Source organism: Choloepus didactylus (genome assembly GCF_015220235.1).
Source record: "Choloepus didactylus isolate mChoDid1 chromosome 25 unlocalized genomic scaffold, mChoDid1.pri SUPER_25_unloc2, whole genome shotgun sequence".
In the NCBI taxonomy this organism is placed as follows: Eukaryota; Metazoa; Chordata; class Mammalia; order Pilosa; family Megalonychidae; genus Choloepus; species Choloepus didactylus.
Genome location: NW_023637607.1, coordinates 6,150,478 through 6,163,581, shown reverse-complemented (window position 1 = coordinate 6,163,581; position 13,104 = coordinate 6,150,478). Strand labels below are relative to the sequence as shown.

At 40.2% G+C, this 13,104-nt stretch overlaps 1 protein-coding gene across 10 annotated transcripts in view; it reads right to left on the bottom strand.

Annotated features, from left to right (window-relative positions):
* Window positions 1-13,104, bottom strand: part of LOC119525629 (adhesion G protein-coupled receptor E1-like) — a 246,041-nt gene that overhangs the window by 101,966 nt on the left and 130,971 nt on the right. For all 10 annotated transcript variants that reach the window (XM_037824432.1, XM_037824436.1, XM_037824437.1 and 7 more), the window contains one exon: window positions 1,868-2,023. In XM_037824432.1, coding sequence (XP_037680360.1) covers window positions 1,868-2,023 — 156 coding nt within the window. The remainder of the gene's footprint in view (window positions 1-1,867; window positions 2,024-13,104) is intronic.

Sequence of the window (13,104 nt, the reverse complement as noted above, 5' to 3'; positions counted from 1 at the left end):
ATTGGTGTATGGAGAAAAATACCTATTGCAAGCTATGCACTATAGTTAGCAATATCTTAAAATCTTTTCATCAACAGTAACAAGTTAACCACACCAATACTAAGTGTCATTTAGGAGCGATAAAAGTCTTTGGTGTTTTGGGTTTTCTTTCATATGTCTATCTGTTTTTTTTTTCTTTTTTGGAGCAATGAAAATGGTTTAAATTTGAATGTGATGATGATTAGTCAACCAGGTAATGGTAATCCTTTGGAATGATTATATGGTATTTGAATATGTCTCAATAAAATTTGCAGGAAAAATCATAATTATCATAGATTGAGGAAATGGCCACAGTCTTTGCCCCTCCCTGTATCCACAGAACTCATATGGATCATGTACAATGTAACTTTGCACCTAGCATCAAAATGTGGAATCTATTTCCCCACCCCTTGAAGCTAGGCTGGCTCTGTGACTTACATTGGACAAACAGAATGCAGCAGAAGTGGCAAAGTGCCACTTCCACATCTAGGCTTCAAGAGGCCTGTGTGCTCTTCAAGAGTCCTTTTGAACAAACCACAGACTAACCTCATGAAGAATGAAAGAAAAAGATTGTGAGACATGTATCATCCCAGATGAGCCACAAATATGTAAGCCAGCCCAGCAAACATCAGCAAAGCTGACCCACAGCTGACCATAGACACATGAGTAAGCTCAGTACAGACCAAAAGAATCACCCATCAGAGCCCAACCTGAGCTTCCAACCCATGAAATCATGAGCTAAATAAATGGCAGTTGTTTTAGGCATTAATATGTGGGGTGGTTCGTTATTCAGCAATAGCTGACTGCTACATATGGATTAGAAAAATCAGAGATGACTGTAAACATCCTTTATACTAATCCAGGTGGGTGGTAATGAGGGCTTCATCTCTCCAAGCCTTGTTTGATGCAGTCACCATCACTGTAAAGGAAGTTGGAGTAAAATAGTACTTCACCAGACTCAGGAAAGATTGAACACTTGTCTCTTGGTGAGAACATTCTGGCTTCAGTGAAGAGAATGGATTTGAGAAGGCAAGACTGGAAAAATAGGGTATACAAGTGAGGAGGCTGCTAGAGTAAATACAATGCCTCAACCAAGGGTAAAGGAGAGTGGAGATATTCAGCAGGTAAATTTCCCAAGACTCAATGACTGATTTGATATGAGAAGGTAAGGAGAATAAAGAATAAATTTTAAGTCTTAATTCAAATACCTTCAGGATAAAGTTCTGAAATTCAGATTGAGCTCTCTCTACATCAGGATTTCCCACACTCAGCACTATTGCCAAGTGGGGATAGATAATTCTTAGACTTGGAGGACTTTCCTGTACATTATAGGATGTTAAAAAGGTTCCCTGACCTCTACATACTAGCGGTCAGCAGCCATCCCCTCTATCCACAATTTGTGGCAAACAGAAATGTCTGCAGATCTTGGAAAAGTCCCCTGGAGGAAAAACTACTCCAGGTACAAGAACTCCCAATTACTCTCAAGTACAGCCTGATCCTCTACTTAGCTCATAATAGGTGCTTAATAGAAGTTCAAATTCTGGCTCTCTTCTAATTAGTTTTGTATCCTTGAGCAAGTCACAACTACCTCATATCATTGTCAGCAGAAGTCATCCTTAATGACTTAGGTAAATAGTGAAGAACAGTTCCCTATACCTTCACAGGTGGGATTCCTGGAGACAAACTCAACTAGGCAGCTACAACTATAGTTCCCAAAGAGTTAGCACAGAATGCTCAGGGGAGACGCAACCATTGAGACATTCATTGGTGTCTGAGAAGCAGTGGAGGAGAGTGAGCAGACAACACAATGGCAGGTGCCCACCAAATACTCCGTATCTGAGAGCATTACCTGAACAGGCAAAATGGCCAGGGTTTCCCAAGATCCAGTCATTTCCAGTGGGAGACGAGAAGCCAGGCAAACAGCTGCACTTGTATCTTCCCATCAGGTTGGTGCAATTTGAGTTAGGACCACAATGTGGGGGATTTTGAGAACATTCATCTCTATCTGGAGGGAGAAAGAGTCAGGTTTACAAATTTGCCTCATTCTATGTAGCAGATCATGTTTTACAAATATGGCTGTAGCATTATCTTCCACCCCACAGGCTCCTTTTACAATGTGACTGGGGGGTTATTTTCCCACCCCTTGAATCTGGGCATGCTTGAGATTATGGTGAAAGTGAAAGAGGTCATTAATATACCATGCACCCACACCTCCTCTTGAGATGCACACACTTGGAGCCCACCACCATGCTGTGGGTAAGGTCAAACAGTCATGAAGACACTTTCCTCACGGAGAAAAGCAAGTTCCACAGACCACAGCATGGATTGAACTTGGACTGGGGCACAAACCAAGAGTCTGCACCAACTAGCCAGCCTTTTGCATGAGTCTTCTTCAAGGTGGACCCAGTAGTCCCCGAGAAGCTGATCTCACTAAATCCAGCCTGAATTGCAGACTCATGAGTAAAACAAATGACTGCTGTTGTTTTCAGTCATGAAGCTTGCAGGTGGTCTGTTGCTCAGCATTAGATATCCAGAACACCCTACAAATCCACCTCCAGTTATTTATGCATAAAAGTACTCACATCATTTGCAGTCATGAAACCAAAGGATGGACCTTCCCAAGACTCCTTTAGCCCTGGTCTGTAAAGCCACCCCAAATAAACACTTGCCATGCACTTGTCATGTCAAATTCAACTTCAAACAAGTCTCCTTTGAGGCTTTATCTGCCCCCAGGAGTTTTTTCCTCTTCTTTCAATAGAGGAATCCTGAGCAATCACTGTGCATAAAGATAATGCCTGGGAATATTCATTCCAGCATTTTCTGGAGTAAGATTAGAAACAACCTAAATGTCTGTCTATAGCAGAATGATCAAATACAGAGTTTACAAATAAGATAATGCACTCCTTCATTCAAAACATAATTATTGAATACTCTTAATTTGTGAGTCATTGTATAGGGGCTGCAGGGGAGAGGGGAATTCAAAGACATACAGTAAGAAAAATCCCTGTGTAGTATCCATCATTTCTAGATGGTAGTGTTTATCTCACCTCTCAACAAATGAAAAAGCCAAGACCTACCATGATACTGAATTCACTGACCCATTAACTAAAGTCCAAAGGTGAAAGGGTCTATAAGCAGATGAATGTATAATTAAAATGTGATGTGTATGTATGGTGGAATATTATTCAGCCATAAAAAGGGATGCAGTTCTGAAACATGAGTCAACATAGTTGATCATTGAAGAGATTATGTTGTGTGAAAAAAGCCAGATGGTAAAGGACAAATATTGCATAGCTTCACTTCTAGGAAATATCTAGAATAAGAAATTTCCTGGAGACAGAAAGTAAATGACAGGTTCCCAGTGGCTGAAGAGAGAGGAGAATGGGAAGTTATTGCTTCACGGATACAGAGTTTCTGTTTGGTGTGGTGGTGAAGTCTTGGTAATGAATGGTGGTGATGGTAGCACAACACCACGAATGTGATTAAATATCACTTAAGTATACACTTACAAATGGTTTAAATGTGAAAGTTTTTCTCATATATATATGTTACCAAAATTATACACACACACACACACACACACACACACACACACACACACACACACATATAAGGAAGGATGTGTCTCTCCTTCAGAATCACAATAGAAATATTTATTTATTTGGAGGTTGCCAAGATAGGGCCATGGACCAAATTCAGCTTACCACCTGTTTTCATAAACTTTTACTGAAACACCCCGTGCTGATTTGAATGTATTATGTCCCCCAGAAAAAGCCATATTCTTTGATGCATCTTGTGGGGCAGACGTTTTGGTGCTGATTAGATTTGCATGGAAATGTGCCCCACCCAACTGTAGGTGATAACTCTGATGAGATATTTCCATGGAGGTGTGGCCCCATCCATTTAGGGAGGGCCCTGATCAGTGGAGCCATATAAATGAGCTGACGGGCAGAGGGAACTCAGTGCAGCTGTGAGTGATGTTTTGAAGAGGAGCTACAGCCAAGAGGGACACTTTGAAGAAAGCACAGGAACTTCAGATGAGAGAGAGAGTTTGAAGATGGCCATTGAAAGCACTCACTCTTGCTCCAGAGAAGCTGAGAGAGGACAAATACCCCAAGTGCAACTAAGAGACATTTTTGAGGAACGGTAGCCTAGAGAGGAACGTCCTGGGAGAAAGCCATTTTGAAACCAGAACTTTGGAGCAGACGCCAGCCACGTGCCTTCCAGCTAACAGAGGTTTTTCCAGACTCCATTGCCCAACCTCCAGTGAAGGTACCCGATTTCTGATGTGTTACCTTGGACACTTTATGTCCTTAAGACTGTAACTGTGTAACCAAATAAACCCCCTTTTACAAAAGCCAATCCATCTCTGGTGTTCTGCATTCTGGCAGCATTAACAAACTAGAACACACCCCCATACCTGTTCATTTACATATCATCTATGGCTGATTTCACACTACAAAGACAGTGTTGAGATTGTCAGCCCACAAAGCCCCAAACACTATCTGTCATTTTACCAAAAAGGTTGCTGACTCCTGGTGTCCTTCATAGATATAATTTGGTCTTCACTCCCTAGAGGAAGATTGAGGTCTAGACATAGACAAAGAACAAAGCTCATTCTAGGAATCATTTTAATTTTGTGTGTGTGTGTGTGTTAATAGTAGCTCTTTAGACCCTCTGTGTGCCTGGCATGCTGCATATGTTTTCACGTTTAATCCTCCCAACTATCCTTTGAAGTACGTGATGCACCCACTTAACAGATGAAAACACTGAGGTTTAGAGAGATTAAATACGTTTCCCCAATGCCTCACAACTAAAATATATTAAGAAGGTGACATGTCTGAGCTGCCCACCTGGGTATAAATTCCAGCTCAGCTGCCTGACCTTTGGTAAGTCATTCCAACTCTCTGAGCCTCAGTCCTCTTCTGTCTAGTGGAGATTATTCCTAATTCCTACTTTTGAGTTAAAAGTGAACATACATGTAAGGACCTTAGCACAGGGCCTGGCACTCAATAAATTATTATCCTCATTAAGTCATGGCTGGAAGGAAGGAACCCAAATGAAATCACTGGTTTTTATAGATACTGACATATAGCATGATTATTATATTCATCCTAAGATTTTTCTTTAATCACTGGAATTTTTACAGTGACCTGTAATTATATTCATGCACAGAAATAAAAAAAGAATAAAATCATATTTGTGAACATACATGATGATAGATATAGATAGATTAGAAATTATAGACAGATGATTTATTAGGTAGATAGATAATTGATAGGCAGTATAGATGGATTGATAGATGGATAAATATAGATGGATAAGAGATTACATAGATAGAGAGATACATATAAATGACAGATGACAGATGGATGGACAGATAGAAAGATATAGATATAGATAGACATGAAGATTGGATGGAGAGACAGATAGATGTATGGATGGGTGAGTGGATGGGTGGATGGATATAGATTTAAAGATGACACTATATAGATGACAGATTAGATAGATGGTAGACAGATAGATATAGATATATAGATATAGATACAGACACAGACATAGAAATAGGTATATGAATAGGTACAGGATAGGTATAGATATAGATAGATTGATAAATGACAGATTAGACAGATGATAGATGTAGACAAATAGATGACAGATATATGATAGAGAGAGAGATAGAAAGATAGATGATAGATAGATGACAGATATATAGTGATTCAGCAAGTGTGGCAAAATGTTAACATTGGTGAATATGGGTATCTGGATAGGGTAGCATGGTGGAGTTTGCTGTATGGTTTTGTTATAGTTTTGCAACTGTCCTGTAAGTTTTAAATTATTTCAAAATAAAACTTTTAAGGAAAAAAAAACTCATTTGAAAAAATAAAAAGAAGTAACTCTATCTGCTACACAGCCAGATTCCACTTCATTTTGCTATGAAAAGTGAAACATTTGTGAAAGGGCACGAACTGACTTTTGCATTCCACCCCTGGACCCCCGAAGTTCCTTTGTCTGTTGCTGGACAGGAAACCTTGTTTTCAGGTGCAGTAGTAACTCAAAAGTGTTGGTGCAGGTTGCATAAGCTGGGCATACAGTGGTGTCTGCACAATCATTCACACCTGGGCAGTGTGGAAGGGAGAATTTGGGTAAGGTTAAATACTCAGAGTGGGCCTGCAAAGGAAATGAGCCTGAGAGAGTGAGGACAATGGAGGTGCATAGTCAGGCAAATTGAAGATTGTTGAAGCTTACTATTCAAAGTGTGGTCAGAAGACCAACTGCTAGAGACTTGCCTGAGAGTTAGACAGAAATGCACAATCTCAGGCCCTGCCCCAGATATTCTGAATCAGCATCTGCACTTTAAGAAGATCCCCAGGCAATTTGTGTGCACATGAAAGTTTGAGGAGCACTGATCTAGACCCTTGCTATTTAATGTGTGATCTATGAATCAGCAACATCTGCCTCCCTGGGACACCCAGAGAATCTTGGAATATCAGATTCTGGATCAACAGGTATGGGAAGAGGCCCATGATTCTACCTTTTTAAGAAGCCCCTGGGTGATGCTGATGCTGCTACTCCATGGACCACACTAGAACTGCATCGAAGCTGTAGACAGAATCATACAAGAGTCAAAGGACAGGCTCAGGGGCAAAGCAGGCCTGGGTTCAAGTTTGAGCAGTGCCTCTTAAAGCAGGGAATGGTAGCTGTGTCCCCAGATCCATGCCCCTTCTTCATTTTAAAAACATGGTCATTCAGTTAAAGACTGCATTCCCCAGCTTCTCTTGCAACCAGATGTGGCCAAGCACTTGCCAATTGGAAGGAGCATGAAGGATGTGTGAAATTCCTGGCCATGCATTTCAAATGAAAGAACATGCTCTCCACTTCCTCCTTCACCTTTTCCTGGATGGACCAGAATGTAGACAGAGGGAGTGAGCCACCTCCACCCTGGGGATGAGGCCCACAGCTAAGGATGGAGAGGTGAGGCTAAGGACAGAACATGGGAACCTGAGAGAAGTAACAGGCAGGGTTGCCCACCCACCTTGAATGCCTATGAGTTGGAGACTGATGAGAGAGAGAAAAATGAATTTCCTTGTTGTTTCAGCAATTGCCATTCAATTTCTTTTAAACCATTCAAAATTGTATAGCTAAAAGTTAGAAGCAACTGAAGTGTCTGTCAACAGATAACTGATGTGGTAGTTTGAAGCTGTTAAGTACCCCCAGAAAAGGCCATTTTCTTTTAATCCATTCCTTTGAATGTGGACCAATTATGGGCAGGACCTTTTGGTTAGGTTATTTCAATAGAGATGTGATCTACCTATTGAATGTTGTTCTTGATAATTTGGCTGGAGTCCTTTGTAAGAGGATAAAACTCATACACAAGCTGAGATGAAATTCAGAGAAACACCCAGAGATGAAATTTGGAGGAAAAGCCAAATAGAACTCAGAAGCTGAAGTAATGAAACCTGGGAGAGAAGGACCAGCAGACACTGCCATGTGCCTTCCCATGTGACTGAGGTGTCCCAGATGCCAGCAGCTGGTCTTCAGAGAAGGTATCATCCTGTTGAGGCCTTAATTTTGACATTTTCATGGCCTTACAACTGTAAATAGTAAGTTAATAAGCCCCCAGGGTAAAAGTCATCTTCTTTATGGTATCTTGCATTCCAACAGCTTTAGCAGACTGAAACAACTGGATAAACAAAATGTGATAAATACACACAATGCAATATTATTCCATCCTAAAAGGTAATGAAGTTCTGATACATGTGACAACATGGATGAACCTTGAGGACATCATGATGTTTGAAATAAGACAAACACAGAAAGATACATATTATATAACATTGCTTAAATGAAATACCTAAAGTAAATACATTCATAGAGACAGAGAGCAGATTATAGGTTAATAGGGGCCAAGAGTTGAAGAGAAAGGGGAATTATTGCAGTGGGTACAGAGTATATGTTGGAAGTGTTGGAAAAGTTGGAGCAAGATATTAGTAATGGTAGACAAGATGGTGAGTGTACTTATTCTACTGAATTGTACACTTCAAAGCAATTTAAATGGGAACTTTTGAAATATATGTGTGTGTGTGTGCTACTACAATTTTAAAAATGAAAGAAATTAAACTTTGGTATTGGCAAAAGGACATACAAAAAACTGTAACCTAAATCCTCTATCCCTGAACAGGTGATTTCACTTATTTACCTCTGCACATCCATTTGGCCCCCAAATACGCAAGCCCTGTGGATTTGACATGATCCACAAATCCCCCAATGACCCGGCCCAATCACATCTTTCAGCCTCAACTCATGTCAGACTCCCTTTCTATTCTTTCCTCCACAGGACCTTTGCACATGCTGTTCTCCCTTGCCTCTGGTTAGCCTGGCTAGCTCCTACCATTTCTTCAGTTCTTACTTAAATGCCACTTCCTCCAGGAAGCCTCCACTCACTCTCCCATAACTCACTATGATTATTTGGGTAACTGGCTTGTAGTGGCCATCTCCACCACACAACTGTGAGCTCCATGAGGACAAGGCCAGACCCCTAGGTGTGAGAAAAGAAGTCCACTGTGAAATATCATCCTTGCAGGGGGCAGACTAATGGTCCTCAGATATGCCCACATCCTAATTCCCAGAATCTGTCAGTAATCATGGCCAAGGGAAATTAAGCTTGCAGATGGAATTAAAGTTGATCTTGAGATAAGCCAATTATCTAGGAGAATTAGGTGGGCTCAATGTAATGCCAGGGTTCCTCATAAATGACTGAAGCATGCAGGAGAGTCAGTGTTAGATAGATGAACTGTGAGACAGACACAAACCGTCATTGATGGCTTTGAAATAGATTGGAAAACCATGAGCAAAAGAAAGCAGGCAGCCTCTAGACAGGAAAACAGACTCTTCCTAACAACATTCCTGCTGACACTTTGATTTTAGCTCACTGAGACGCATGTCAGACATCAGACCTCCAGAGCTGTAAGTTAATTTTTGAGAAAAAAAGAAAGGAGAGAGAAGTTTGTAGAAGGGCACAGAACTGAAGAGTCTTAGGAAAGGTACCTTAAAGGAAACAGAGAGAGAGAGGGAAAAATAGATCTGACAAATAAAAACCAAAGAATAAGATGGCTGATTCAAGAACTGCCTTCACAGTAATGCATTGAATATGAATAGATTAAATTCCCAAATTAAGATACAGATTGGCAGAATGGATTAAAAATATGAACTGTCAATATGTTCTTTAAAATAGACTCATCTTAGACCTTGCAACAGAAAGAAATTGAAAATGAAAGCCTGGAAAAAAAATTCCATGCAAGCTACAGGCAAAAGAAAGCAGGGATACCATTACTAATTTCAGATAAAAAGATTTTAAATCAAAGGATGTGATAAGAGAAAAAGAAGGGCACCATTAATAAATAATGCAATAAAAGGAGCAATTCACAATCAAAAGTAAAAATCATGAATGTTTATGCATACAATCAGGGTGCTTCAACTTACATAGGACAAACATTGGCAAAATTTAAGGGAGCAGCAGATGTTCCCACAACAAGTATGGGAGACTTCAATATGAGACTCTCTCCTATAGAGAGATCATTCAGACAGAAGACAAATAAGGAAATTGAGAGCCAAAGCAATGTGATAAAAGAATTAGACTTAACAGACATATATAGTATATACTATATAGACATATATAGTACAGCATAACCCAAATTACCTTACTGGGATATACATTCTTTGCTAGTCCTCATGGAACTTTCTCCAGAATAGATCAGATACTAGGGCATAAAAAAGCCTCAATGCATTTAAAAATATTGAAATTATTCAAAGCACATTCTCTGACCACAATGGAGTGAAAATTGAAGTTAATAACTATCAAAGATCCAGAACACTCATGAATATCTGGTCAAATAATCAGTGGGTCAAAGAAGAAATTGCAAGAGTAATTGCTAATTATCTAGAGACAAATAAAAATGACAATACAACAAACCAAAACTTATGGGATACAGCAAAGGTGGTTTTAGGGGAAAATTTATAGCTCTAAATGCATACATAAAAAAGGAAGAAAGAGCTAAAATCAAAGAACTAATGGAAAAGATGAAGAAGGTAGAAAATGATCAGCAAACTCACCCTAAAGCAAGTAGTACCTAAAGAAGTACAAGGATGAAGGCAGAAGTAAATGATACGGAAAACATAAACAATAGAGAGAATAAATAAACCAAAAGTTGTATCTTAGAGAAGATCAACAAGATCGACAAACCCAGAGCTAGACTGATAAAGTCAAAAAGATAGATGTCCCAAATAAATTTAAAAAAGAATAAATGAGAGGGGGGGATATTACTATGGATCCTGAAGAATTAAAAAAACAACATAAGAGGACACTATGAACAACTCTCTGCTAAGAAAATAGATAATTTAGAGGAAATGGGTAATTTCCTGGACACACAACAACAAATTAGACTGAACAGAGGAGAAATAGAAGACCTGAACAAACCAATACAAGCAAAGTGATCCAATCAGTTATTTAAAAACTTCCTAAAAATAAAACCCCAGGGCCAGATGGCTTCACAGGGGAAATCTACCAAACTCTCCAAAAAGAATTGACACCATTAAACTCTTTCAAAACATTGAAGGAAAATGGAACACAACCTCACTAATTTTATGAAGCCAAAATAACTCCAATTCCAAAACTAGATAAAGATGCCACAAGAAAGGAAAACTGTAGGCCAGTCTCCCTAATGAATATATATGCAAAAATTCTCAACAAAATACTTGCAAATAGAATTCAAGGACACATTAAAAATTATACACCTTACCAAGTGGGGTTCATCCCAGACATGCAACATAAGAAAATCAATGTAATATAACACATTAACAAACCAGAAGGGAAAAATCAAAAGGTCATCTCAATATATGCTGAAAAAGCATTGGACAAAATCTCGCATTCCTTATTGATAAAAACACTTCAAAAACTAGGAATTAAAGGAAACTTCATCAATATGATAAAGGCCATATATGAATAACCCACAGCCAATATAGTACTCAATGGAGAGACTGAAAGCCTTCCCTCTAAGATCAGGGATGAGACAAGAATGCCTGCTGTCACCACTATAATTCAACATTGTGATCAAAGTTCTAGCCAGATCAATTCAGCAAAACAAAAAAATGAAATGCATCCAATTTGGAAAGGAAGAAGAAAAACTCTCATTATTTGCTGATGTTATGATCTTATAATTTGGAAAACCCTGAGAAATGGATTGAGCTAATCAAAAATTCAGGCAATGGTAGAATATAAGATTAATGCACATGGAGAACCTAAGATGGTGGCTAGGTGAGACAGGGCAAAAAACACCTCCATGAAAAATACTAGATAAAAACCAGAAAGTGACCCAGAACACCAGTTCCAGTGTAGCACCAGCCAGACAAAGTCTGCTAAATCTACAGGAACCATGCATTTGGTGAAACCAGGAGTCAGCATTCTGAAACAAGTGAGTGAGTCAGCTGAAAGTCCCTCAGCCATGCTGCGGTGTGGGGAAACAGTGGGTTGGCGTTTGGAGACAGACTAGTTCTTTAAAAACAAAACAAAACAAAAAGCCCAGGAGCAGCTGCAGATACAATGGGGAGAGCCACACAGTGAAGCATGGTGGGAGTGGGCTGGGCTAACTCCTTGCTGTCTGGCATGAAGGATACCCCTTCCACACCCACTGCTGATTGTTTCAGGGTGAGGAGAGCAAAGGGGAGCCAAAAGGAGAAAAAACTGCACCACTTGCAGCCATCTCACGGCAGGCTGGGGACAATCCTGTCCAGGGCTGGACCCACAGCCCAGAGCCACGCCAAGAAACCCAGTGTGATGGGGAGTCTTTCCCACAGCGCTGTGCACATGCCACAATATCAGCTGTGGACAGTGGCCTTCAATACACCCACGGCCAATTGTCCCAGAGCTGGGAGGGTGGAGCTGTGTGAAAAGGGGGAAGTTAAAACGTCCCATTCAACCACCTTTGAAGCAGGCTGGGAATGCCCCTGCATGGCCCGGGGACCCAGGGCTTCCCTGGAGGCTGGTGCACACCTGTGACATGGTGCAGCCCTCCCTCAGCAGAGGTCCTGGAAGAGCACATCAGGGAAGGGGGACCCACTTGGAAATCCCAGGGAACCTAGGCCAATACCAAGGACTTGTGGGTCAGTGGCAGAGACAATCTGTGGCAAGACTGAAATGAAGGCTTAAACTCTTGCAACAGCTTTAAATCTCCAGGAACACCTGGGAGGTTTGATTACTAATGTTGCTCTCCCTCCCTGACTGCTCAGACACATGCCCCTCATTCAGGGTGGACAGCACCAACAACACACCCAAATTTAGTGCACCAATTGAACCCCACAAGAATCAGATCCCCAAACACCACAAAAACAAAGCTGGGGAGAACTGACTTGAGGGGAATAGGTGAATCACAGATGCCATCTGCTGGTTAAAGTGTATGCCACCAAGCTGCAGTTCTGACAAATTAGAGAGCAAGTAAAGCAAATGCCAAGAGGCCAAAAACAACAGAAAATCTTAAAGCACATGATAAAACCAGATGATATGGAGAACCCAAACCCAAACACCCAAATCAAAAGATCAGAAAGCACACAGTACTTGGCACAATTAAAGAACTACAGACAGGCAATGAGAGCATGGCACAGGATATAAAGGACATGAAGAAGAGCATGGCACATGATATAAAGGACATAAAGAAGACCCTAGAAGAGCATAAAGAAGAAATTGCAAGAGTAAATAAAAAAATAGATCTCATGGAAATTAAAGAAACTGTAGGCCAAATTAAAAAGACACTGGATACTCATAATACAAGATTAGAGGAAGTTGAACAACAACTCAGCCTTCTTGAGGACCACAGAACAGAAAATGAAAGAACAAAAGAAAGAATGGAGAAAAAAATAAAAAAAATTGAAATGGATCTCAGGGATATGATAGATAAAATAAAACATCCAAATTTAAGACTCACTGGTGTCCCAGAAGTGGAAGAGAAGGGTAAAGGTCTAGAAAGAGTATTCAAAGAAATTGTTGGGGAAAACTTCCCAAACCTTCTACACAACATAAATACATAAAGCATA